Source organism: Pelodiscus sinensis, chromosome 20, assembly GCF_049634645.1.
Source record: "Pelodiscus sinensis isolate JC-2024 chromosome 20, ASM4963464v1, whole genome shotgun sequence".
Lineage (NCBI taxonomy): Eukaryota > Metazoa > Chordata > Testudines > Trionychidae > Pelodiscus > Pelodiscus sinensis.
Genome location: NC_134730.1, coordinates 27,706,646 through 27,733,318, shown reverse-complemented (window position 1 = coordinate 27,733,318; position 26,673 = coordinate 27,706,646). Strand labels below are relative to the sequence as shown.

The 26,673-nt window shown below is 61.2% G+C and overlaps 2 protein-coding genes across 7 annotated transcripts in view; both read right to left on the bottom strand.

Annotated features, from left to right (window-relative positions):
- Positions 1 to 78: 78 nt before the first annotated feature.
- On the bottom strand, positions 79 to 11,641 carry TEPSIN (TEPSIN adaptor related protein complex 4 accessory protein). Of its 2 annotated transcripts, none has more exons than XM_075904074.1 (13): positions 11,539 to 11,641; positions 10,423 to 10,495; positions 8,719 to 8,810; positions 8,311 to 8,404; positions 7,989 to 8,056; positions 7,754 to 7,832; positions 6,932 to 7,003; positions 5,997 to 6,200; positions 5,408 to 5,582; positions 4,248 to 4,349; positions 3,831 to 3,909; positions 2,795 to 2,929; positions 79 to 2,324 (listed from the first exon to the last, which is right to left on the bottom strand). In XM_075904074.1, the coding sequence occupies exons 1-13, from the start codon at positions 11,578 to 11,580 to the stop codon at positions 1,782 to 1,784; spliced, it is 1,758 nt and encodes a 585-aa protein (XP_075760189.1). In that variant the 5' UTR covers positions 11,581 to 11,641; the 3' UTR covers positions 79 to 1,781. The 2 variants fall into 2 exon arrangements, with proteins under 2 accessions (XP_075760189.1, XP_075760190.1); XM_075904075.1 differs by lacking the exon at positions 11,539 to 11,641 and adding an exon at positions 11,048 to 11,515.
- Positions 11,642 to 17,050: 5,409 nt separating this feature from the next.
- Positions 17,051 to 26,673, bottom strand: part of SLC38A10 (solute carrier family 38 member 10) — a 56,124-nt gene continuing 46,501 nt past the window's right edge. For 2 of the 5 annotated variants that reach the window (XM_075904068.1, XM_075904072.1), the window contains exons 13-16: positions 26,111 to 26,569; positions 25,439 to 25,579; positions 20,956 to 21,135; positions 17,051 to 20,289 (exon numbers count right to left, since the gene is read on the bottom strand). In XM_075904068.1, the coding sequence (XP_075760183.1) occupies positions 19,121 to 20,289; positions 20,956 to 21,135; positions 25,439 to 25,579; positions 26,111 to 26,569 (1,949 nt within the window). In that variant the 3' untranslated portion in view covers positions 17,051 to 19,120. The remainder of the gene's footprint in view (positions 20,290 to 20,955; positions 21,136 to 25,438; positions 25,580 to 26,110; positions 26,570 to 26,673) is intronic. The other 3 variants (XM_075904071.1, XM_075904069.1, XM_075904070.1) reach the window with 3 other exon arrangements.

Sequence of the window (26,673 nt, the reverse complement as noted above, 5' to 3'; positions counted from 1 at the left end):
AACGCAGAGGTAGCTGAGAGACAGGTTGTGAACAAGCACACCTTGGAAGCTCAGGCCGACAATGAGTCACACTTTAAATATACACAACGTAGTGTTTATTAACAGTGTTGTGTTAGCAACCCGCCACCGCCACACACACACACAGTCTGTAAACATGGACCGGCTTCCAGGAGGCTTTCTGAACAATGGACCATCCCGGCTCCCAGCCGAGGACAGCCTGGCTGCGGGAGGAAGGAGGCTGCGGTGAGTGGCTGTGATGGGGAGGTAGGATGTGCACCGGTACGCGCTGCAGGGGAGCCGGGCCGTGGCTGCTGGATGTTTTACACACAGCAGGAGCCCACCCACGCTTCTGCCCCGGGGGGCAGATCAGACACAGCTAGAAAGGAATTTTCCCCAGGGATTTGCCTGTAGTGGATCCCCCCCACAGATGGTCGGGTCTGGTTGGCCCGAACCCAAGGACGATACACAGACATGTACACAACCGACTCACAGCAAGCTCACCAGTGTGACGTGCAATCCCTGCATAACGTGTCCAGCTCCTGCCCAAGGCTGCCTGGGCCTGTAAGAGGACTTCCCTTTCCCCAGTGCGGCTTGGGAAGAGAGCAGGCTGCAGGTGAGACTGGGGCTGCTGCCCCACATGCCCCAGAGGTATTTTTGTGTGTGCGTGTGCGAGAGACAGACAGACAAACAGACGCACCTTCAGGTAAACAGCTACAATATCAGGAAACCAAACCAGCTCAGCCAGACTCCCACAGCAGCTCAGCCCAGGGCCTGCAGGGCGTGTAGGAGCCACTGATTAGGGATGTGGAAGGTAACCAGTTAATCGGTTAAGCATTAGCCACGCTTGCCCGGTAACTAGTTAACCAGAGGGCCGGCCAGCCGAGCAGCATGATACGGTAGGATCCGGTCAGAGCAGCCTGCCCCCTCGTCTGGATGAGCCCGCTGCCCACGGAGGGCTGGGTTGGAGGAGCCCCCCTGCCCTTGGTGGGCTGGCCGGCCCCGGTTAACCAATCAGAATGCTACCGTTTACCCAGTCAACTGTAACGAGTATTGAAGTTCCTGCCACGGCTGAGCCAGAAGAGTCACCTTCCTCGAAAAGGACTTTGCCAGACTGGCCTGCTCAGTGCCTCCCCGCCCACGAGCAAGGGGCCGGAGGCTGCTGTAGTCACTGCCCTGCGTGGGGCTACGCTGCATTGCTATTGTAGGGCAGCCCAGGGCCTTTCAAGGGACTCCTCAGCCCCTGAGGTTAAGTGACTGCTCTAGCAATCAGCTCGTTCATACACGCAGGCCAAGGCAGCGCCCGAGAGGTTGAGTCCAGCCCCTTCCCAGCATGCCTCTGGGCCTAGTCTGGGCCGTGCTACAGGTGGCCACTGAGAGGGCCTGAGCAGCCAAGGAGAAATGATTAGCCTGAAACCTGTGGCACAACCTTAACGGGGGGGCACAGTCAAGGGGATTCTCACCTCCCCGTGGCAGCCTGGAAACGGCTGGGGTGGCCCTGCGTGGGGTTACGCTGCATTGCTATCGTAGGGCTGCACAGGGCACCCCAGGGATCAAACTGAAGGGAGTGACCGGGGACTCCCTTCCCTTGCTGCGCCCCAGCCAGTTACTCCCCAGCAGGACGGGGCCTGTGCAGCGCCCACAAGGAGGGGGAAGGCTTGCTGTGGGCTGAGTCACCCGGTGCCCCGCAGCGCCAGTCGGGAGGGCAGCCCGGTGCCCCCGCAGCAGTGGCCTGGGAGCAAGACACAGCGAGGGAGGCCCCAGTTGCTCAGCAGGCCCAGCTGCTACATGTTGAGGAAGGAGAATGCAGAAGTTTCCTGGCTGCCCTCAGCGTCCCCGGGTCCCCTGCGGGTCCCAGTACAGGGCGGTGTCCATGGAACAGGAAAGCCACATCCCCTCTCGCCAGGGCTGGCTCCTGCTGGGTGGGGAAGGGCGACCAGCTCCATGCCAGCAAACAGGGAGAGGCTCTGAGGGGGTGCGGCTGCCCCCTGCCTGCCATGCAGCATCTGTGCACGCCCAGAATCCATCCAGGCCCCATCCGGCTGGGGCTCCTGGCACCGGCACTCCGCCTCCTGCTGGCACCGGCAGCCTGGCGCAGCGCCCCCCAGCCGCTCACACGTCTCCGCTTCCCTGCCCTGCTCTCTCGAGGGGAAAGGGGCTAAGCTGACGGGTTTGAGAACAGCCTCTCCTGCCGGAGGCGTGACATCCGTCAGCAAGTCGCACGTGTGCGGGGGGGAGCCCCCGGCAGGAGCAGAGGGAGCCGTGTCCGGCTGCGATCTCCTGGGAGAGGGGCGGCTCCGGCACAGAGCCTCAAACTGCCGCAGGAGCTGGCAAGGAAAGGGAGGAACAGAGCAAGGGGTCAGTGCAGCACCTGGGGCGGAGGGTCTGCCCCCCACTGATCCCGTCACACGGGGGAGGCCAGCAGCCGGCTCCTGCCAGCCTGCCTGCAAGGGGGCCGGACGGGATTCCGGAGAGGCCTTTTGTGCTGACCCCATGTTGCCCGGCACGAGTGCTGGAGCAGATGTCAAGCTGGTATCCAGCCTGGCAGGTTCGCTACCTGGTGCTCTGCCGGGGGTCACCACCCAGGAAGCCCTGGGCCTACTGTGCAAAGCTTCACGGGGGGGAGGGGGACGACCTTTCCTTCCTGAGCTGCACAGCCACCAGCTGATGCCCTGGTTTCCTCTAGTAGCCAAGTCTGGCCCAGCCTTGGGGCGGGAGGGGACCCTGCACCCCCCTGGGCTCTCTGCTGCAGGGGAGGGAGGCGGGAGCTGGCTCCGGCCAGCCCCTCGGGACTCACCTTTGTGGCTTTGTTGGCCACGGGGCCGGGGCTTCGTTGGCTGAGCTGCTGCAGGTGTGGCCGGGTAACGGCAAAGATCTGCTCGTGGGCCAGCAGGTCGGAGCACAGGAGGCAGGATACGGCACACATGGACCTCTGGCAAGGGCAGGGCAGGGTCAGAGAGGGGCCCGCCCCAGCCCAGGGAGATGGCTCAGAGTCGTGACATGCCAGGGGGACAGCGAGGGATGGAACAGGCCAGTCAATTAACCGATTAACGATAAGCTTATCGGTTAATGCTATTGAGTTTAGACCACATGCCATTTCTCCCACCAGGACATTTTTTAGCAGCCTGGCTCAGCCCTGGCTTGTGCCCCCCTGCGGCTCCGCATTTAAAGCGGATAGGAGCTGGCGGGCAGGCAGCCCGGCTCAGTTCCAGCTCGTGCTGAGTCCAGGAGCTCAGACCCCCCTGGACACGGGCTGCTGCATCTGTATCAGAGGCAGCAGTGCAGGGCGCCAGGCAGTCGGGTCCGCCAGGGGAGCTGGTTTTCACACTGGCTCCCCTCGTGGACCAGCGTTCGCCTGGCACCCAGCGCTGCTGCCACGGTTACGGAGTGGCGGGGGCTCCTCGGGAGTGGGGCTGCCGGCCCCGCCCCCAAGGACTCTAGAACAGTCGAGTAACCGATAAGAATTCACGAGGTGAACTGCCTGTTCCATGAACCGATACTGAACATGCCCAGCGACAGCCCGTGGAGCTGGGCTCCCCGTGGGCCCTGCGCAGTTTCCCCAGCCCAGGCGGGCCCCGTCTCCAGGGCCCAGTCACAGAGCCCAGCCATGGGGTGCGGGAGCCCTTCCCCCCCGGGACTGGGCTGAGCCCCTGCAGGGCAGGCAAAGGGCGGCACGAACCAGTGCACAGCCCCAGCTGTGACCCGCACTAGACCCCGTCAGCCCCCTCCCACAGGGAGCCCCCCAGCCCTGAGGCGTCTCAGTGGCTCTGGCCAGTCTGCTGTCCGCCAGCACCCACCCTCAGGGGATGCAGCCCCCCGCCCCCCGCACCCACCATGCAGACGAGCTCGCTGGGGTCCTGCAGCGTCCGGCTCAGCAGCTCCAGCACCACCTCGCAGTTCAGCAGCCCGCACCTGGCGAGGGGGCATTGCCGCAGGCTCAGCCTCTCCCACAGGTGGCGGGGGACAGAGCCGCCCCAGCCCCCCTCGTTCCTGCCACGCCACCTCAGGGGCTGGCTGAGCCCTCCAGGGACTCTCCTTTGCCACACGCTTGCTCTCAGCTCTGGCCCAGACCCAGAGGGAGGGCAGGGACCCGCCCATTGGCCAGGCCCGGTTGGGGGTCTGGGGCCACACAGCTGTGGAGAGCGCCCAGCCCAGCCCGTTCCGGCACGCCTGCAAGGGTGGGAACGCAGCCCCCGCCCTGCCCCCGCTGCACCCCTGGGCGGGCAGGAGGGGAGGCGACGGACTCTTACTCTTTGACGAAGTGCTGGGTCTCGTCCCGCGTCAGGAAGACCTTGGAGCCCCGGGTCAGCGTGCTCACCAGGCTCAGCTCTCTCAGGCAGTCGCCCTCCACCCTGCCGGCGAGAGCCAGCCCGTCACCTCGGCCCGGAGCCCCGCTCCCGAGGGGCAGCACGCAGGCCGGATCAAAGGCCCCGCTCCCGAGGGGCAGCACGCAGGCCGGATCAAGGGCCCCGCTCCCGAGGGGCAGCACGCAGGCCGGATCAAGGGCCCTGCCCCGAGGGGCAGCACGCAGGCCGGATCAAGGGCCCCGCTCCCGAGGGGCAGCACGCAGGCCGGATCAAGGGCCCCGCTCCCGAGGGGCAGCACGCAGGCCGGATCAAGGGCCCCGCTCCCGAGGGGCAGCACGCAGGCCGGATCAAGGGCCCCGCTCCCGAGGGGCAGCACGCAGGCCGGATCAAAGGCCCCGCTCCCGAGGGGCAGCACGCAGGCCGGATCAAGGGCCCCGCTCCCGAGGGGCAGCACGCAGGCCGGATCAAGGGCCCCGCCCCGAGGGGCAGCACGCAGGCCGGATCAAAGGCCCCGCTCCCGAGGGGCAGCACGCAGGCCGGATCAAGGGCCACGCCCCGAGGGGCAGCACGCAGGCCGGATCAAGGGCCCCGCCCCGAGGGGCAGCACGCAGGCCGGATCAAGGGCCCCGCCCCGAGGGGCAGCACGCAGGCCGGATCAAGGGCCCTGCCCCGAGGGGCAGCACGCAGGCCGGATCAAGGGCCCTGCCCCGAGGGGCAGACAGCAGGGGGCAGCCGGCACAGGGCAGTCCCGCCTTCCGACCCACAAGCCACTGACCCGGGGCCCAGCACACAGCCCCAAGTGCCATCATCGTGCGAGGGACTCCCGGGCCCCCCAGCAGGGGTGGAGCTCAGACAGACCAACCCCCAGCGTCTGCCCGACTGGCTGCCCCTGCAGCGCGCTGACCGAGCCGCTGGGAAACGGGGACCCAGCACCCACAGGGGCACTGAATTACCTGGGCGAGAAGCTGGGGGCACCACAGGAACTTTGGGGAGACTGGAGAAGGGGCAGCCCGCTGGTTTTAACTCCAGCCGCACCCCCACCGCCACTAGCTCGAAGCCCCCTTCCCTCTCTCCCACCCGGCTCCGGGCCCTCTCCGGCTCACCTCTCCGTGACAGCCCCCAGCTCCCGGCTGGCTGCCGACTGGCCGTCGCTGCCCGACTTGCTGAAGGAGTCGGAGGTCCTGCTCTGCTCCCCGTTCTCCTGCGAGGAGTTCTGGGAGCTGTGCCCGCTGTCCGCCTCTTCCCAGCCGCCTCCCGCCTGCCCGGCCTGGTGGCTCCCTGCAGGAGAAGCCCCCGAGAGAGGCACTCAAAGCCCGTTTCCCGCTTCAGGGATCAACCGACAGCTGACACGCACCCTACAGGCCACACTTCGCGCTCCTTAGAAACCAGGGTCTTGCTAGTCCTGCCCTGGACTGCGGAGCAGTGTTCTATGCTGCACAACGGTGGCTGTATCTCACCCCAGAGGTGGCTGCATTGCAGGGCAGCGTGAGGCACTTCCTAGGGTTTGCTGAGCATGTGGCGAGCCACTTTACAGAGAAGCATCCTCCCGTGGCAGGCGCCAAGACCCCAGCACGGTCACTGCATGGGACAACCTTCCCCTCCCTGCCAGGACACGCGAGGCCCTAAGTCCGCAGGGGCCACACGGAGCTGCCTGGGGGAGCCGCTTTGCTCTGCCCGGCCCCGCGCACCTACCTCGGACACTGTGGGCCGCAGCAGCAGGGGGCTTCCCCGGCCCCGCACGGCTCTTGCCAGGAGGCGGCGCTGTGACGGGCTGGTAGGCATCTTCCTGCAGCTCCCTGGGGCGGGGAGGCGGGAGCTGTGGGCCGGGCAGCACGGCGCTGGCGACCACCTCGGCTGCTTTCTGTATGCTGGAGAGCAGGGCCTCGCCGGCCGACGCTGGGCAAGGGCAGGAAAGGGCCGGGTGAGCGTCTGTGCTGGGCTCAGCCCGGAGAGCAGCCCGTAGGCCAGCAGGACTTGGGGGGGCGGGGACCAGGCTGGGCCCCCTTCCCGGCTGCGCTGCCCAGGGGCTGTCCGGGCTTTGGGCTGCAGGGTGGGGACAGCTTCAGGGAGGCCCAAACTTCTCCCAGCCCAGCCCAGCACCCCCCCCCCCCGACTCCTCACCAGGCCTGAGCTCCTGCCACAGGCCCCCAGCTATTTCCCCAGGGCGCAGTCTACGATTGGATCCACGCCCGGTGGCATCTCGGCAGGGACCCTCGGGGGCTGGGGAGACTGGAGCGCTGTCACCCGCCACCAGGGACCCCGCGCTGGGGCTGGGGCGTAGGGGACGTGCCCCCTGCCGCTGCCGGGCCGGGCCCGCTCTGGGCACAGGGCGCATCAGACCAGGCCCCTGCGCGGCGCGGCGCTGCCAACCCGAGGTGCAAATGCCACAAGCCCGGCCCCTGAAGCCACCAGCTTGGCGGGAAGCCCAGGGCTGCAGGTCCCAGAGTTCACACGGGGCCCGTGCTCCTTGCGCTCGGGCGTCCGGCTCACGATTTGCTCGGCCCGACCAGGGCTAAGCGGGTGGCCGGTGCCGGCGGCTGCGGAGCCCCCCGGAGGCGCCAGTCGGGGCCCTGGGGTGAACCCCGAGAGCTGGCGACGTGGCCGGGGCGCGGGGGAGGGGCACTTACGGGAGCCGCGTCTCTCGCCGGTGAAGCCAAAGCCTTGCAAGGAGCCGCAGGGGCTGGGCTGGGCGCCCATTCCTGGAGGCAGAGACATTCAGACAGACCGACCCTCGCCGGGCCGGGCCCCCCCGCCCCTTTCTGCACCCGGGGCTGGGCACAGCCAAACCCTCCCCTGCAACGAGCACTGGGATAGCGGCGGGTGCTGCCCGCTGGTGGGGACACGCCCGTGGCGCTGGGAGGCGGCGGAGCCCTGCCCAGTCCCTGCGGAGCGCAGCCGGGCTGGCCGGAGGCTGGTGCCCTTTCGGGGTAGGATTTTCAAAGGGGCCGTAGGGAGCCCGGTGCCAACGCCCCCTGGCAGCTGGGCAGGGGCGCCTCATGCCCCTTGGCCCCATCCCATCCCTGGCTCTCTGTTTGCTGCAAGGGCAGCTGCCCCTCCCGGAGTTGTGCCCGCGCCTCCGACAAGGGTGCGTCCCCCGCGGGGCGGGAGGCATCGCCGGGTTCCCGCCCCAGGCTCCCTGGGCAGGCTGCTGCAGGGGCCAGCAACTCGGGCCATGGCCCACAGCCGCGCCAGCAGCCGGCAGGAGCAGCGACGGTCTCCCAGCCCCTGGCAGAGGGGGAGTCCCAGGAGGCAGTGACGTGACAGAGCCAAGCGCAGCACAGACAGCGATGCCCACGGGGCCCGACCGCCTCCCCGGACTCGCCTCATTCACAAGCAGCATGGGGGGGGAGCTGCACCCGCCCCGGGGAGAAGGCACAAGCACCGGTCTCCAGGGCTGCCAGCGCAGCACCTCTCGGGGGGAGGGGGGTGCACAGTGGGCTGGTGCTTACCTGTTGGGGGAAGCGGCCTGCAGGGCTGAGCAGTCGCCAGGGGCAGCAAGGTATCGGAAAATAAAGCACTGGTCAAGTCCTGCAGGGACAGGACAGAGCGTCACAGCCAGGAGACGGCCCCGGGCCCCAATCCGGCTCCAGCCAACCCTGGCCAGGGCTTGGAGCCAGGGCAGGAGGGTGCCTCGAATTCCCCCGGCCCAGCAGAGTCCTATCCCCTGGCCGGGGCGCCACTCACCTGTGCTGCTGCTCGGACCTTCTGGTACATGCTGTTGCCGTGCAGGGGATCCGGCGGCCCTGCAAACACTAGGAGGCAGAGGGGGGGACGGGCTGGGCTGGCGCAGGGGCGTAAGGCCTTCCACCACCCAGGCACAGCTAGCAGGGTGCACCAGGCCCAGCAATAACCCCCCACAGCTCGCAGCTGGCAGCAGGGACGTCAGGAGCACCAGGGGGGTGGGGGGCCCTTCCCTCCTCAGTGCACAGCGCTGCCCTGGGGCGGCCTCTCTCCAGGTAACGGCGCTGACCCAGCCCATCCCGGGGCCGCCCAGGGGCCCGGCTACCTGCTGCTTCCTGGATGAAGGCGGAATTCCTTTTCAGCTGCTGGAGGAACTGCGCCGAGCCGTGCGTGCACATGTACAGCAGGATCTTCAGCACCTGGCGACACAGCAGAGGCTGGGGCAGCGGAATCGGAGGCCTGGGGACTCGCTCGGCGGCCTGCACTTAGCCAGACCAGAACTGGGCAGGGGCGGGTGGAAAGCACCAGAGCCCGACAGGCAGAGCGGGGAGCCAGGTGGAGGCTCCCCAGCTCCTCTCCAGTCACACCAGGGTGGGCAGCAACCGTGCAGCATGGCCTGCGCCCCCTTTTCCTGGGCACGTTCAGTCCCACTGCCCCCGAGCTCTCGCCTCCCTCCTGCCTGCACCCCAAGGACAGACCCTGGGGCTGTGCTGCCCCAGCAGTGCCCAGTTACCTTCAGCTTGACGTGACAGGAGTTATTCTGCAGCCGGTTCAGGAGATGCTCCAGGAGGCACTGGCTGCTCCCGGGGGAGTCGTGGGAGATCTCTGGGACATTACAGCGTCAGGGAAGGGACACTCACTCCAGGAGTACCGGGGCAGGGAAGAGAACCCAGACCACCATGCTGCCACCGCCACATGCTCTAACCACTAACCCACGCTCTCCCTAAGTGATCCATCTTAGTAACTATTACACAGGGAAGGAAATACCTGACACTGGCCTCGAAACCCGCCCTGGTTTCTTTCAGCACCTCTGCCAAACTTCTCCATCTCTGCATTCCCAGCCTGACACTGGGGATAATGGTTAATGGCTCTTAAAGGGTGTTAGAAGGAGGAGGGAGAAAAACTGTATCCTTAACCTTTGAGGACAGGAAAAGGAGCAAGGACAGGCTGAGGGAGTTGGGTCTGTTTAGTCTGGAGAAGAGAAGAGTGAGGGGGGATTTGAGAGCAGCCTTCAACTTCCTGAAGGGGGTTCCAAAGAGGCTGGAGAGAGGCTGTTCTCAGTGGTGGCAGATGGCAGAGCAAGGAGCAATGGTCTCAAGTTGCGGTGGGAGAGGTCCAGGTTGGATATTAGGAAAAACGATTTCCCTAGGAGAGTGGTGAAGCACTGGGATGGGTTCCCTAGGGAAGTACAGGCAGTCCCCGCCTTACGCAGATCCAACTTATGTCGGATCCGCACTTACGAACGGGGCTTTTCTCGCCCCGGAGCTCACGGGCGGCGGTTCGCCACCCGTGTCCTCCGGGGTGAGGAAAGCTTCTCCTGGTCTCCCTGGTCTGCTGGGGGGGTCCAGCAAAGCCGCTGGACCCCCCCAGCAGACCAGGGAGACAGGAGCAAAGCCACACGGGCGGCGGGGTCCCTCCGCCTGTGCGGCTTTGCTTGGGTCTCCCTGGTCTGCTGGGGGGGAGGGGGCACAGCTAGTGCACCCCCCCAGTAGACCAGGCTTTTGTTGCGGGACGCCTCGGGTAGAGCAGCTGGGGTGCTGCCGGGTTGGTCCTGTGGGAACCTACCGGGCAGCGCCCCAGCTGTTCTGTCGCAGGCTCCAGATTCAGCAGCTGTTGAAACTGATCAGGCTGATTCCAGGAAGCCGAGGGCAGAGCAACTCTGCCTCCTGCTTCCTGTAGTCAGCCCCTGGTCAGTTTCAGTAGCAGCAGCTGAATCTGGAGCCAGTTCCGACTTACATACAAATTCAACTTAAGAACAAACCTTTAGTCCCTATCTTGTACGTAACCCGGGGACTGCCTGTAGTGGAGTCTCCATCCCTAGAGGTGTTTCAGTCTCGGCTTGACAAAGCCCTGGCCGGGTTGATTTAGTTGGGATTGGTCCTGCCCTGGGCAGGGGGCTGGACTTGATGACCTTCTGAGGGCTCTTCCAGCTCTATGGTTCTATGATTCAATGGGCTTAAATTGCAGTGAGGGAGGTTTAGTTTAGACATTAGGAAAAACTTCGCACCTGTCAAGGTGGTTACACACCAGAATAAATTGCCTAGAGAGGTTGTGGAATCTCCATCACTAGGGATATTTAAGAGCAGGTTGGACAGACACCTGTCAGAGATGGTCTAGATGGGGCTTGGTCCTGCCATGAGGGCAGGGGACTGGACTCAATGACCTCTCGAGGTCCCTTCCAGTTCTAGTGTTCTATGACTCTATGAATAAAGGATACTTGCGATTTCTTCAAACAGGTACCCAGGGCATGGGACGTTATCATCGGAGGTGCCTTTCATCAGAGTGGGCAGCTGAAAGAGACGAAACCAGCACTGTCCAATGAGGGATAGAGAGGCAGCCCCATCCCCAGGGAGCCCCCAAGCTCCCTTTCAACACCTCACCCCTGTACACACCCGCAGCTGCAATGCTGAAGGCACCATCCAACTAGAGCACCTCCCTGCCCCACACATCACAGTCCTGGGGAGAAGCATGTCCCTCGCTCTTTGGTACCTCTTCAGGGCAGTGACAGCGTTAGGAAGACATTGCCCTAAGCTGCAAATGATTCCTTAAGCAGCCACTTCAGAGCCATGGTCAGCGACAGGGCACTGGACCAGACAGAGCCGGTTGGGCAGTGCCCAGAGCAAGTCAGAGCCATCATTAGCCACCTCCTAGGGAAACTAGGACAACTGTTTGGGGACGACGTGGTACCCGTACAGCAGGGTGAGATGGGAAACTCAGAGACTTCAGGACCCAGGCTGAGCCACTTGGCTCCAGAGGGAGCAGCACACGCTGAGCCTGGTCACCTCCAAGCTCTTGCCCCCGGGGTGAAAGCTGCTGCCTTGTGCTCCCGAGAGGCTTGTTACCGTAGATCCAGACACGCTGGCAGCTCCAGCTCCCGGTGGGGCCCGGATCACAGCGCCTGGCCTGGCAGGAGAGCCCAGGAGGAGGCAGCCCCTGCCGGTGTCCAGCTGTCACCTGCCGCCTGGGGCGGGGGGAGCCGACCCCCCCCCGAGGGACCGAGCGCCCCAGGCTGCTCCCAGCGTGAGGGCGGAGCTGGGGGGGGCAGGCGACCCCACCTCCTGGGGCAGCCCCGCGGGGGGAGGGGGCGAGGTCAGCGCCACACGTCACATCACTGCGGCAAGGTCACCGAGTGACATCATCCCAATCGGGGTGACGTCATACCAACTTGGGACGACGTCATCACAACGGGGTGACGTCACACCAACGGGGAGTGACGCCACGGAGGCTTCGGGTGTCGTGGTGACGTCACCACTCAGCTCCCACCCCCACCCCCTTCCCGGGTCTACCCCAGTGTCCCCGCAGGCCGGCCCCCAGCCCGCCCCGGCCCCCGTACCCGGCTCAGGAAACCCAACCGATCCCGCAGCGGCGCCGCCATGATTCTCTCTGCCCTCAACCCGCCCGGCCGCCCCTGAACCCGGCCTCATCTGCCCGCCCCCGGAACGCCCTGCCCGCCAATCAGAGCGCGGCTTCCTCCCAGCTCAACCAATCAGCACCAGAGGAGGACGAGGCCGCAGGCGGAAGCTGCCGATATTACTGTCGCCACCAGCAGAGGGACGAGGGAAGGGAAGTAAATCACCGGCATCTCGTCCAATCAGAAGCCCCCATGTGCGAAAGGGACCAATCAGAAGTCACTAAGGAGGACGTTGTGCGTAACCCACCCTACGTCTCGTCAGGGTGGGGCCGGGCTATGAAAAGGTTGTTGGTTGGAACCAATCCAGAGCCGAGCGCGGTCTGACGGACAGGAGGTTGCCCCTATCACAGCACACCAGTGGGCGGGCGTTATCCGGACCCAATAGGAGAGCGTCGGGCTGTTTGACGAGCAGCGCCAGGAGCCTACCGGAGCCCGGCCCATCATGGCGGCGCCCAGCGCGTAGCGAGGCGGCGATGTCCGGCCAGGGGGTCTGGCTGCGAGCCCGGGAGCGGCTGCGGCGCTTCCCCGAGCTGCTGGCGGGGTGTCGGGACCAGGTGGGCGCGCGGGGCTGCCCCCCCATACCCCGCCCCTTCGCTGGGCCGGGGGGGGGGGAGTGTGCGGGGGGGGCGCTCTGGAGGGGGGGGAGTGTGCGGGGGGGGCTCTGGAGGGGGGGGAGTGTGCGGGGGGGGGCGCTCTGGAGGGGGGGTGTGCGCGGGGGGGGCTCTGGAGGGGGGGAGTGTGCGGGGGGGGCGCTCTGGAGGGGGGGGGATGTAAAAGGGAGTTTGGGGGCCGCACTGGTCAGACCAAAGGTCCGTCCAGCCCAGTGTCCTGTCTGCCCGCTCCAGCCTCTGACAGACAGACACCATTTCTACCCCCTGGCTAATAGCCTTGTATGGACCCAACCTCCAGGAAATTATCCAGCTTCTCTTTAAACTCTGTTCTAGTCCTAGCCTTCACAGCCTCCTGCAGCAAGGAGTTCCACAGGTTGACTTCACGCCGTGTGAATAACTTTCTTTTATTAGTTTTAAACCTGCTCCCCATTAATTTCATTTGGTGTCCTCTAGTTCTTCTATTATGGGAACTAATAAATAACTCTTCTTTATCCGCCCTCTCCACACCGCTCATGATTTTATAGACCTCTGTCATATCCCCCTCAGTCTCCTCTTTTCTAAACTGAAAAGTCCCAGTCGCTTTAACCTCTCCTCATGTGGGACCCGTTCTAAACCCCTCATCATTTTAGTTGCCCTTTTCTGAACCCTTTCCAAGGCCAAAATATCTTTTTTGAGGTGAGGAGACCACATCTGTACACAGTATTCCAGATGTGGGCGTACCATAGTTCTGTACAGGGGCAGTAAGATATCCTGGGTCTTATTTTCTATCCCTTTCCTAATAATTCCTAGCATCCTATTTGCCTTTTTGACCGCCGCTGCACGCTGTGTGGAAGTTTTCAGAGAACTGTCCACGATAACTCCAAGATCTCTTTCCTGATTTGTCGTAGCCAAATTAGCCCCCATCATATTGTACGTATAGTTGGGGTTATTTTTCCAATGTGCATTACTTTACACTTATCCACATTAAATTTCATTTGCCATTTTGTTGCCCAGTCACTCAGTTTGGTGAGATCTTCTTGGAGTCCCTCACAGTCTGCTTCTGTCTTGACTATCCTAGTTTGGTATCATCTGCAAACTTTACTACCTCACTGCTTACCCCTTTCTCCAGATCATTTATGAATAAGTTGAAAAGGACTGGTCCCAGGACTGACCCTTGGGGTACACCACTAGTTACCCCTCTCCAATCTGAAAATTTACCATTTATTCCTACCCTTTGTTTCCTGTCTTTTAACCAGTTCTCAATCCAAGAAAGGACCTTCCCTCTTATCCCATGGCCATGTAATTTACACAAGAGCCTTTGGTGAGGGACCTTGTCAAAGGCTTTCTGAAAATCCAAGTATACTATATCTACTGGATCCCCCTTATCCGCATGCTTGTTAACCCCTTCAAAGAACTCTTATAGATTAGTAAGACAGGATTTCCCTTTACAGAAACCATGTTGACTTTTTTCCAACAAATTATGTTCTTCTACATGCTTCACAATTTTATTCTTTACTATTGTTTCGACTGATTTGCCCGGTACTGAAGTTAGACTTACTGGTCTGTAATTGCCAGGATCGCCTCTAGAGCCCTTTTAAAATATTGGTGTCACGTTGGCTACCTTCCAGTCATTAGGTACGGAAGCCGATTTAAAGGATAGGTTACAAACCACAGATAATAGCTCAGCAATTTCCCATTTGAGTTCTTTTAGAACCCTTGGATGAATGCCATCCGGTCCCGTTGGCATACTTCCCATTGGGTAGAGAACAGAACCCCTCTTGCCGCCAGGGATGATGCTACCGTGAGGGCGGCCAGGGGGCCTGGTTCAGCTCTGCCAGGCTCTTAGCGCCCAAAATCTCCTGGCTGGGCTGCACGATTCCAGAAGGGTCCTGGCGAAAGCAGGTGGGCGGGTTGGGACCCTCCCTCGGGCTCCAGCAGAAGTGGAATGGAAGTGAAGATGAGGCCACTGCTCAAGATACTGTCACTGTTGGGGGGGGGGGGGCGGGTGTCCCCCACCGCTGGAGACAGTGCAGGGATATTGCTAGGGCTGCCCCTGTGAATGATAGAGCCACAGTGGAGCTTCTGCACCCAGTCACTTTGCTGCCCCTCTCCCCAGCCCAGGAAGGGAGCAGGGATAGTAATAAGAGCCCTGGGCAGCCCCCTCCTGCTTCACATGTTTAGGCCCAACTGGTGACTTTGGGGGTAGGGTGCCCGACTCAGACCCTTTTCACCCTTGGGGCTGGAGACATTGTGAGATCGAGGCAGCGTGTGACTGTTTCTACGGCTCGGTGTGATTTTCAGGCAGCAGCCTATGGAAAATGTGTCGCGGCAACGACAGCTGGCCAGGCCGAGCTGAGGAAGGATGCGTGTGCAAAGGAGTTTGAGGCCTTGAAGGAGTGCTTCACAAAGGCAGTACGTTGCAGGGAGTATCTGTACGCAACAACTTCGGTGCCACCCTTCTGGATGCATCCTGGAAGGGGACTCTGGCCTGGGAAGTTCAGCGCTATTCATGCTTATGCCCCCTTAACGCAGAATGTGCATGGGGAAGTAATTCTCAAACCTAGGACCCACTCCCTGAAGTCTAATACATCAGAATTGTCCACTGTAGAGTCTTTTCAAGCTGAAGGATAGTTTTGTGGTTAAGGCATTGGATTTGGGATAAGGAAACCCTTAACTTTCCCCTCTGACTCGGTCACAGTCTGTGTTACAGGATAAGAGCAAGGAAGTTGTGGGAATGAATGAATGGCTGAACCACTCTGAAACAGCGGAGTAGGGCCATCTAAGTACAGAGGTAGATGAGGGCAGTTTTCCCCTCCACTTAGTCCCTGTGAGTGTCTTATCTGGCAAAGTCCTCACCCCACACCGGGAATTGTATTTTGGAAAAAGAAAACACCAATCCTCGTGGCTTATCTGACTCGCTTCTTTTTACAGGCGAAGAGGACAAGGAGGTGAAAGCACTGGGAACAATTCAGGGGACTGGAGCTTAGATGTACAGTTTCTTGCTGGTGGCTGTGCAGCTGTAATCAGGTAGTTCCACAACATGAGGACCCACATAATGTATAATTGTTAAATCAGAAGGCACCAGGAGTTTAATCATCAAATAATCAAGCTCCTCCCCAAGGTCTTTCCCACCATGCATGTAAATACATTTTCAGAAACTTTGTAAATAAAACTCCAAAATGGGAGTAAGTGTTACAACCTGCTCTTTATTCTACAATTGCAGTCTGGACTGGGTAGCAACGCTGCTTTCTAACTAAGCTTCTGGTCTAACGACTGGCTATGCTCTGAGGCCCAGTCTCACTGCCCTTAGTGGGAGAGCTGGCTGTTGGCCCGTGGCTGTCCTGGGAACGGAGGAGTCTATCTCCCTTTCCCACACGGTCATAGGAACTGCTGAGGGGCAGAAACACAGAATCGGTCACTGGAGAGAAAGTTCTGCGTTCGCTGCCAGGATTTCATTAACTTTGCCCTATTGCCAGTAACTGGGAAGCAGCCAGAATGGGCTGACCTATGACTAGTGCTTGAGTTCAGCCAAAGCAAGGGGATGCTAAAGAGCTGGGCCCCTTGCTGCTAGCTCTCCACTTCCCATGCAAATACAGGCTTTCGGATGGCAGCTCTGAAAACCTAAGCCCAGAAACTGCTGAGAGGGGGGGAGAAAGGAGCCAAGGTTACAGAGCGTGTCTGAACTCCGCCTAAGTGGGTGGCACTGTATGCTCCTCCCCAACCCCTCCTACGTTAACCTCAGGGCACTGGGGCCCGGAAGGGTAGAATAGTGAGCACAGGGCTACAGTGACAACACTGGACCACTAGCATGAGTAAATCCAAGCTGCAGCTTGATAAAAGGGAGGGAGGCGCTAGCTCATGAAAAGCATGCTAATGAGAGCAGGTATCCTGTCCCTGCTTAGGGGAGAGCATACTGGAAGCTGCATCCCCCTTTACACTTCAGTGCAGTCACCCTGAAGCTAAACCAGGGATGGGCAATAATTTCAGGGGGGGGAGAGAGACATGCCAAGATTTTGGTAACTTTTCTATGGAGGAGGTGTGGGGTCCGGGATGGAGGCTGGGTGCAGAAGGGAGGTTGGAGTAGGGCACTGGGTTGCAGCAGAGGGAGTTTGGGTGAGGAAGGGGGTTGTGACCTGGGGTAGTGGATTTAGGTGCAGGAAATGATTCTAGCCTGAGGAAAAGGTCTAGGAGGTGGTGCAGTGGGGTCTGGGAAGAGTTGTAACCTGGAGTGGAGGGCAGGGGGTGCTGAGGGTTTTGGGTGGTGACCTGGGACAGGGAGGTGGGGTGTCAGATTCTAGCCAGGAGGCGCTAACCGAGGTGACCCTCAGGCTGGCTCCCCTGCCTGCCAGAAGCCCCAGGGCTCAAAGTGTCTAGCTGTTCCATGTGGCTCTATACTGTATGCCTGCCCCCAAAACAAGTTCTCAGTTCCCATTGGCCAGTTTCCTGCCAATAGGAGCTAAGAGATTGTGCTGGGGCGTCAAGGGCAGCATGCTAAGCCTCCCCTTCCCGTCCCTGGCAGTCACATGGAGCAGCCAGCCACACTGAGTGGCAGAGAGTAGTGGTAGGGTGGGCCGGATCTTGCTCGCTCCTGAGCTGAACAATCCAAGTGCCATTTTATGAAATCTCCCATTTGGGGCCCACAGGGCGACCCTCCCTTCTCTCCAAGCAAAGGGGGAAAGGGGCCTGCTGTTCTCTCCTGCCATGGCTGGAGTGGAGGTGGAATGAACACGGATCCCTGAAGGAGAAGTGCAAGGATTGTCCCAGCCTGGCTAGCAGGAACCGTGGCCCGAGGGCTGAGAGCTGCTGACGGGCACTTGTTATAATTAGAAGAACTCAGATCAAAATGCTTTGAACGTATTTTATTGATTTGCCTGGCTTGGCCCCTCCTCCCCTTTCCCCTGAGCACTACAAACCCAAGCTGGTCCTCGCACGTAGAGGTAAGAAAGTTCCCTGCTTTTGTCCAGCTGGGAATGTCTCATTCACAACAAAAATCCATCAACACTGGCCCACTGCAAGTGCTGAGGAATGTCTAAAATATCTTTGGTCCCTTTGTGGTCAGCAGGCATCCCCGCAGCAGCACATGGTCACCGCTCCAGGCCCGTCACCCTAGCCTGCTGCTCACGTGGAAGAGAAACTGCTCCGGCACCAGGCAGGTTCCCAACAGCTGACAGAGGCCAGGGGAGATCCCTGTGCACACGCTAGGTGCAAGCAGGGCCGGGCAGGGCACTTAGTTCCCCTCCAGAACTCCTTGATAGCTGTGAAGGGCTAGTTCTTGCACAGGGGCTGACTTTAGAGTTGGCCGCTAGCAGAGGCGACTGCCGCACTGAAAGCATGTGCCAGGCCGGCTAGGGTCTCCTGCATCTGACAGTCCCAAACAATCGCAAGGAGGCCGCCTGCCCCGGAACAGAATTTACAAGAGTCCCCGCTACAGGTTAACTGTGCTTTGAGACGGGGTAGCGGAGACTGGCTATGACAATCTTCTCTACAACACCCCTCCTGACGACATACCGCTGCCCCCGGGGAAGATTTAAGCACATCAGATAACAGGCTGACTTGAAAGACAAGTCCTATGTGCTCCCGCCATTTTCAGAAGGCAGTCGCCCCGAGTGGGTTTCTCTCCTGGTACCCAGCTCCCATCACAAGTTACTTACTTCCTGCTTGCGGGAGGTTGATCTGCTAAGGACTAAAAGAGGCTGTTGCGGAAGGAGCAGTGGGAGGCCCCCAGGCTCGTGGCAGGGGGAATTTCAATCATTCTAGTGAAAGCTTGGGGATTTTTTCCTACATTTGGCAATCAAGGGATCTCATTTACCACACTTCCAAATGGACGACTGATCCCTGTCTCTTGGACTCTTGCCACAAACCACTTCTCTCAGGAAGTGTTCACTTCCTCTGCTCGTGACTACGTGACCCAAGTAACTTGATTACCAGCCTCAATGGATTTAATCACACATCAAAGAGCTGCTCTGTCAGATGCAACGAGACCAAACGTTCCGTGCACTCAGCCGGGGGAGACGAGAGAGGTACAGCTGAGCCAGCCCTCGTGGAGACGGCCCCTTTCAATCACACAGTTTCGTTTCCTGATATCCGCTACTTTGTGTAGCGCGGCTCACGCTGTTTTGGAGGGGAAGATGGGAGCCTGCAGTTCCCAGCCTGCGCCCCTGGGTGCGCGTTGGGCAGGAATACTCGTGTGGTGGAAAGCACAATGGGAATGTTCACATGCGGCGAAGGTGAAGCGCTCGTTAGTGCTAGGAGGTGGCCAAATGAAGGATCCCTGGGAGGAAGAGGCAGCACAGTGGTTGCTGTTGTGCCGCTAAGGCAGCATCTGACAGCCCGCACGGATATTCCACGGGCAAGGCTGACGGGGACAGCTTCCCACTGAGGAACACGTACCCCAGCAATGGGCTAGCCCAGGCCTCGTGGACGTATTCCCCAGGCAGATGGCCACAGTCCAGGAGAAGTGGAGCCGTGGCGAGTTCCCCCTCAAGGCCTACAGACGTTGGACCAAGCAACTCAGCACATTTGCCAGGAGAGGGTTTGAGAAGCCCAGGACGTGCCTTGCTACTGAACAGGGAAATGGGGGCTGGACGAACAGGGCAATTCACCAGGAAGGAAGCACCGGACATCCTCTGCAAACGGGGAGGGCCATGGAAAGCCGGAGGCCGTTGGTGTGTCTCTTTCGGGGCGCTGACTAGACAGACGCCCCAATGACCAACACAGGCAGGACGTTAGCACTGAAGGAAACGGACAGGCCAGGGTGGCCCCCGGTTCCCTGGAGAGCACAAGGAGGTCAGAATCCGCCCCAGGGCTGCTGGGAACCAGTCTGAGTTAGACTGTCAGCAAACGGTCGCGTTTGCTAGCGCGGATGTCAGCTTGGCACGGGGTGACAATGCCTCGACCACCACCGGAGTAAGGCTTCACACCTCCTCCGCCATTTGTTTGATCTGCCGACTGTGAACCACCTGCTGGGCGCCTCCCACTGCCTGGTTGAAGCGCGTCTCCAGGGCGCTGCGCAGGTCGTTCACTCTCACGTCTGGGAGGGGGTTGAGACCAATGAGGACGCCCTCAGTCTCCTCCCGCAGGGGAGGCGGCAGGTCCCGTCTCCTCCTCCGCAGGTCCGTGTCCGCTTGCAGTTTCAAGTCCCGGTTTGGTTTGACGTTCTCCTGCTCCGCTTTCTGATCCAGAAGGGGGGCAGCTCCCTTCTCACGCTTTAAGGCACCGTCGTTCTCCAGGGCTTTCTTCTCGGCGGGATCTTTGAGAAGTTTTGCATCCTTCGGCTTGTCCAAGTGGCTGCCCTGAAGACCCTGCTCCACATCCCCCGCCCTTTGCCGAAGCACCTCTCTCTCAGCCTCCGTCTCGCTGGCCTGCTCCCCCCGGGCGGCCGGCCGCTGTCTGCTGCCAGCTCCATCGGCCCCGTCGCCATTGCCAGTTCGCGGATGTTCCTGTTGAGGCTGCACGTTCTCCACCCCCTGCCCTTTGTCTGAAGGGTGACGTGGAAACTCCAGCTCTTTGGGCTCCTCTTTACTTGCTGGTTTGGCTTTAGAGTCTGCACCGAAGGCTCGCTGCGGTGCCTTTCCTGCTGCCTCCTGAGCTTTGGCAGCCCTCGGCAGCTCTCTCTGGGTGTCAGCATCTGCCGCCACTTTTCCAGCTTCCAGGGCTTTCTTCTCTTGGGGCTCTCCCGCAGCTCTGACTTCATGGCCTCCTCCTGCCTCCTTGGCCGAGGGCATCTTCTCTGGACGTCCCATGGCATCAGCCTGCTGCGAGTCATCGCTATGAAGCGGCTCCTCTAAGCTCTCTCGAGCGTTAACATCTTTGGTCACCTTTTGTGGGACCTTCCCACCGTTGGGCGGGGCCTCAGGCACGCCAGGCCCGTCTACACTAACAGGAACTTTGTGCCCAGCCTCGTCCGGAGGATCGATATTCCCTGGGTGCTGCTCTGAGTGAACAGGCTGATTACCCAGCGCTGCCTGAGGCGGGTTCAGAATCTGCTTTGGAGGGTGCTGTGCAGCAGCATCGGCGTTAACATCTTGGTGCTCTTCCTCCTTGCTCTTCGCCTGCGGCAGGCCAGGCTCCTGCGGTATTTCTGCTGCAGAAACAAAGGACAAACCTCTTGTAGCACAAGCCCAGCAGCCAGGCCCTGCACGTTCCTCGGCCCTGCCAATGTGCTGGCGCCAGTGGCCAGCACGTCTAAAGAAGCGATTATTCCCCTTTATTTGGCACTGGGGAGGCCGCATCTGGAGTCTTGCACCCAGTGCTGGGCTCCCGTGACAGGAAGGATGTGGACGCACTGGAAAGAGGCCAGTGGAGGGCAACAAAAAGGATTTGGGGGCTGGAGCACACGACTTACAAGGAGAGGGAGTTGGGCTTGTTGAGTCTGCAGAAGAGAAGAGTGAGGGGGGATTTGGTAGCAGCCTTCAACTCCCTGAAGGGGGTTCCAAAGAGGCTGGCGAGAGGCTGGTCTCAGTGGGGCAGAACGAGGAGCAATGGGCTCAAATCACAGTGGGGAAGGTCTAGGTTGGATCTTAGGACAAACGATTTCCCTAGGCGGGTGGGGAAGCGCTGGGCTGGGTTCCCTAGGGAGGGGTGGAATCTCCATCCCTAGGGGTGTTTAAGTCCCGGCTTGACCAAGCCCTGGCTGGGTTGATTGAGTTGGGTCGGTCCTGCCTTGGGCAGGGGGCTGGACTCTGGAAGAGACCTCAGGAGTCAGCCCTGGGATTCTCTCATTCTAGGTGTTCTCTGGCCACGTCCTTACCTGGTTTTGGCTTCTCGTCCCCTGCCTCCTCCTGCCTCTGCTGGTGGATTTCCTTGTGCTGCTCTTCAATCACAGCCAGCAGCTTCGCCTGCTGGTCCAGTAGCTGCTTCTGCTGCACCTGCTGTTCCTTAATCACTTGCAGCAGGACGGCATGATCGAGCACCTTTGCCTTCCCAGCTTCTAGCAGTAAAAACATGGGGGGGGGGGGGGGGGATGAAGCTTGCTGGGAGCAGCAGAACAGCTCCTCGCGCTTCGTGGGTCACTGGGCAGGGAGGGATGGGTGGGCACATGCTGCCCCCGGAACGCCTGCCCGCGGTCTGACCAACGCTCTGTCCTTCTCCATGGGCCTGCTGAGACCCTCTCCTGTGTCTGTGTCCCACCTTACTCGCTGGCGTGCTTCCTGGCCAGGAGTCCCACTGCGCCACCCTGCCCCACCCTGAGCAGTGCCAGCCCCACGGCAGTCGGGTAGCTGGGCATCGCCATACGGCCCTCGATCGGCAGCACAGAGGCCCACCGCAGCCGGAAGCAAGCGAGTGTACGCGTCAGGGATAGGAAATCCCGTTCAATTGGCTAACCGGAGAAACGGGATGTTTAGCCAATGGGGGAGGGGGCAGGCAAGAGGGCTCCTCCCACCTGGCTGGGCTGGAGCCCCCACCTGCCCAACCAGAGCAGCCCTTGCCTGCAACATGCCCAGGCCCTCCATGGACAGGGCCTACTCTGGCTGCCCAGGGCCCCTCCCCACAGTGGGCAGGGAGCTGCTGTAACCCCCACCGGTTAACCGGGACCGACCAGTTACCCTTTCACACCCCTGGCGTGCGTGTGTGATGGGGGAGGGGAGGCTGCCCCAGGACAGGGCTGGCTGCTCCCCCCCGCCCCAAAGGAAAGCCAGGGGGCTGCCGCTAACGTGCACGGCCGGAGCAGGCAGTGGCAGAAGCGCCCATGGGCAACATTGTGGAGGCAGGTGAGACTGAGCCGGGCGCTCGGATTTACCCTGCCAGGGCGAAGTCTCTGAAGCAAGCTGGTCGGGAGAGAGGGGGCAGTCACCCAAGGGGACTTCTGATTTTTGAAACCCCGAAGCGGGCAGGTCTGGCTGGGGCTGAACACACAGATCATCCCTCCCGGCTCCAGCAGAGCCAAGACAAAGCCTTCTGGGGCCTTCTGATGCTCAGGAGTCCGGCAGAGGATCCTGCGGCCAGCCCGGCCCAAGGAGCCTAGCAGAGTGTTTGCACCCAGACGTGGGGAATGGCAACTGGGTCTGGCCTCTCAAATGGACAAGGGTTGGGGTTGAATGCTGCCCCCCCATGTGCATCTCCCCCATGCTTTCATCCTGATCCGGAGAGCAGGGCCAACAACAGGCGCAGAGGCTAGACGACCCCACCCCACTACCCCACACCTAGGGCACAACTGAGCAGCAGCCACCTAACCCACAGCTGCGCTGGCACCACCCATGCGCTGGGTGCTCAGGCTGACGCTCACAGGCGGCAGGAGCCACGGCATAGCGCCGCGCAGGGGGAACAGGGCCATCTGGGCGGCAGTTAAGTTCCATCCAGCCAGAGCTGAAGCGAGCGAGAGCGAGGTGAGCTGAAGCGAGCGAGAGCGAGGTGAGCTGAAGCGAGCGAGAGCGAGGTGAGCTGAAGCGAGCGAGAGCGAGGTGAGCTGAAGCTTGCAAGCCTGCTAAGTGAGGTCACAATTCTGGGTCACAGGACATTGTATGTTACCAAACCAGGGCACTGGCCCTGCAAAGCACAAACCCCGGGAAGCTCTGGGGACCAGGCCGTGCCGGTTGGAATGAACACGCTAGTTTAGTGCTCACAGGTCAGGGCCTAGCACCACGGACTGGGTGTGAGCCAGGCACCGTGCAAGCTACATGCAGTGCGCAGAACATGCAAGCACCCTGTCTGGAGACACAACCGTGCACCTGCTGCAGATACTGTGCAGGGCAAAGCTCTCCCCTGCTTCCCCCGTCCTGACACAGCCAGTGGCATTTCTCCAAAACTCGCTGGGAGTTTCCAGCTGCCTACGCCCACAGAGACTCCTGGCAAAGCTAAACGGCCTGTAAAATGCCACTGGAATTAAAAAGGGAAGTTGTCCTGCTACTACCCCCCAAGGGGAATGTTTCCAGTGCAGGGCAGAGCCCTGTAAAACAAGCAGCGACTCTGGAGTTTCCCCTTCTGTTCCGGTTGACAAAAGTGGCGTTATGGGCGGGGGAGTGGAACCACTCGGAGTGCAGGTCCCCTCCCCCTTTTGCACTTTGCTCCGCAGTCCATGCCACCGGAGCTCCGTCCGAGACTCACTCGGGGGGCGGTCGGGGCGGGGAGCACTGCCGAAGGAGGTTTTGAAAAGCCTGCGGAACTCCTCTCTGAACCCATTCACACACACAAACCCACCGAGCTACAGGGGCTCAGCTACCCCACCAGAGGGCGGGGGGGGGGAGGGTTAACACGCCTCGGCTAACAATACCGTAAGCAGTGTAACACCAAAACGCAGGCGGCCTGGGGCACCCCGAGAGGCCGCTGGGAAAGAAGAGCCCAGAGAGAAGTTACCGTCAGGAGGGGGCATCCGGGTGGGGGGAGGGGAGGGCAAGCTGGGGCTGGAAACACCATTTCCCCCGCTGCTTTGGACAGGAGATTCAGCCCTGTACCGCAGGACAGCACAAGCCCCCCCCCCCCTCCTCCGTTGCACCGACGCCCCCAAGGCCTACGCGTCACTTCCATCTACGGGCCCTGTGCTGCCTCTCCCGGGGGGGCGGCTAACACGCTCGTGCAATGCAGTCACAAGGCCACACGTGCAACTCGCACTCAGCTCCTGGGATTCTCAGCCCTCCTTGCAGTCCCAGAGCCCGTCCCTCGAGGTCCATACCTGCTACTAGCTTTTTAATCTCAGCTGTGTCAGTCCCATTGAGAGGCATAGGGAAGAGAAACAGATTAGGGGGACAGTGATTTTCCTTTGAAAGCAAATGAGCAAGTCAGAAGCATCGAGTGACCTTTCGGGAGCACACTAGGGGGAAGGCGCCTTCAGGAACCTGCCAGGGAGGGCCGGAATGAATGCCAGGCTCTGCAGAAGAGTCGCCTACGCGGCTGCCCCACACACGCACAGCGCATGGGCCTCCTCTCCGGACAGGGCGTGTGGCGACAGGCTGTTACCGGGACGGAGATCCCCAGCAGTGCATGGGGCCTGCGACTCACCGGCGCTCGGGGACTCTGGCCTGTGCCCGTCATGGAGCTGGGATCACGGGTTACGGGCCAGCGGATCCAGCGCCCCTGGGGCTGAGTCCTGGACTTTGCCTTCCCATCCCAGATGGACAGAAGCTGGGAGCATTCCGGGGCGCCTCTCCACTGCAGCGGGGCACGTGCTCCCCAGGCAGGTAGCCAGGCACGCTAGCATTAGCCCGGTGGCTATTGGGCGGTGGCTTTGACTAGCCCCCCGAGTACAAATCCCCCCGAACCCCAGCTGCTGTTAGCACACCAGCTTAGCCAATGGGGGTGTCTACCTGGAACGGGAGAGTGTGGCTTTGCGGACATGCGTGGCCAAGGAACGGCATGCCCTGCAGGGATGTTAACCAGTTAACCACTAGGCATACTGGTTAGCATGAGGCTTACTGGTAAGCTTCCCGGTTAACCAGCCCTTGCCCATGAACTCTGGTTATGGCCAGCCGCACCGGGCTAGAGCAGCACCAGCCAAGGAGGGGCCAGGCGGCGGGACCTGGGGACCGGGCAGCAGGCTTTAGGTTAAAACGGTTAACCAGTGAAGCGCTATCGTTAACTGCTTAACGGTTTTCAGCTCCCTAGTGCGCTGACGACCCCAGAGCGCCAGGGGCAAGGCGACAGGTTCCAAACCCCTGCAAACAGGAGAGCGGGGTGGGGCTTTCGGGGGCCAGGACTCTCCTCGCCCACCTACCCGTGCATCACGAGCCGCCCTGCGGCCACGGGGATCAGGCACACAACGTCACGCAGCCACTTCCCGCGGGGGGAAGGGCCAGGAGGCCAGGATAGTTTTATTCCGGCGCCACTCTTGTTCCCCCAGGGCCCTGCTCTGGGCTCTATGTTTGCGTGCGGCTGGGGGGGAGCCGGGACAGAGGAGACAGGTGTGAATCCTGGCACCGACAGGGCTGGCAGGTCTGCTTTGACACATGCCAACCTCTGCTGGCACACCCAGCCCTTCCGGAGAGACACTGACCACTGGACCATGTAGCAGCGGCTCCCAACCCGTCTGGTACCGCAGGGGGATTCCAGGGGAGTCACAGGGCCGGGCTGGGCCACAACCTCACCACCCGAGCCTGCCCTCACCACCCGGCTGGGATCAGCGCTGCGGTGCCAGGGCAGAGGGGGCCCGCCCTGGCGGGTAGCAAAACGCCAAAAGGGACCACAGGATCCTGACCACCAGGCCCGAGCGGTCTGGGCTGCACACTCCTCCCCTGCTCCCCGTCCCTCACACGCTGCCTGTGGAGACTGTGAGTCGGTGCCCGGCGCAAGGGCAGACTCACCCTCCAGCTTGCTGTCGGCATGCTCCTGCGCCTGGTCCTCGGCGTCCCGGATCTCTCTCTGCTCCGGCTGCGGCGCCAGGCCCAGCTTGTCCGGCGGGAGCGGCTCCTGCTTCTCACCTGCGGCCCGAACCACAGAGTGGGCTGGGAAGGAAGACGCGGCAGATGTTCTCTACAACCAGCTCCACGCGGCCCCTCCTCCCCCCCAGACACCACAGTTTATATTCAACCTGACAACTGCAAGGGAAGTAATAAAAAAAATATTTAACAATCTTAGAGACTCCTGGCTGCGCGCCAATGCTAACTACCTTCGCCAATTAAAATGCAAGAGCCATCCTCGCCGGCTTAGATGGGCACTTAGCAATGTGTTACCTGTCAAGAGCTCCCAACGCCACGTCCCCGGTGAGTTGTGAGACACATAACAACAGCACGGCACCTGACATTTAGTAGGCTAGCAAACAATTGTTTGACAGATATTCTAGTAGCTGTCAGAGACACCAGATTCCTCCTTTCCCCCAACAGCTGCCGAAGGGGCGGTGCTCACTCTCAGGCTCGTCTTGTGAAATTCAAAGGGGAGGCTGGAACGTAGGCAGGAATAACCAATCGCCGCCCCGCCCACCCCCCTCGCTGCGGGAGGATGGGCCGAGAGGAGAGCGCGCTCAGGAGAGAACTTACCTGGGTCCGTTTCCTTCTCTGATTTCCCAGCCTCCGGGATGTTCCCAGGCTGCGGCAGATTCGCATCCTCCCTTCCTGCTGCGGCCTCTGCCCTCTTCTTGCCCTCCGGCGGGACAGCTGGCGACCTTGCCTCGACCGGCTGCTTGCCTGCCTCCAGATCTTTGTACAGCGGCCGGCCATCTCGGCGCCCCTCCGGGGCATTCTGCCGGTGGTCGAGGGGACTGTCCTGTTCTTTCTGGGGCAGGTTCTGGTCCCCAGCTTCCTTTCCTGGCTCCGCGTTGGGCTCCTCTCTCTTGGGCTCCAGCTGGGCCGCCTTCTCGGGCAGATTTGCCTTGGCGTCGTCACGTGGAGGTTTCTTCTCCTCGGATTCCTCCCGGTCCTGCCCCTCGTCTACTACCACTGCGTCATGGGGGACAGGCGGCTCGTGGCGGTGGGCTTCTCCCACAGGTAAAGCGATTCCTAGGGAGAAGGGGAGGGGAGAGAGTCAAGGGGCCCCTCTGGTGGGAGTTGGGGAAACTCCCCCCAACATCTGTGTGTTACCCCCACCACGATACAGGCCCACC

What these genes read in the sequence shown, in the direction of transcription:
- TEPSIN (XM_075904074.1), bottom strand. Translation starts at nt 11,580, where the DNA reads ATGGCGGCGCCGCTGCGGGATCGGTTGGGTTTCCTGAGCCGG. An exon ending in AGGTCCGAGCAGCAGCACAG is followed by an intron (nt 7,833 to 7,988) that starts GTGAGTGGCGCC and finishes CTGTCCCTGCAG; the next exon opens with GACTTGACCAGTGCTTTATT. An exon ending in ACCCAGCACTTCGTCAAAGA is followed by an intron (nt 3,910 to 4,247) that starts GTAAGAGTCCGT and finishes CCCCCTCGCCAG; the next exon opens with GTGCGGGCTGCTGAACTGCG.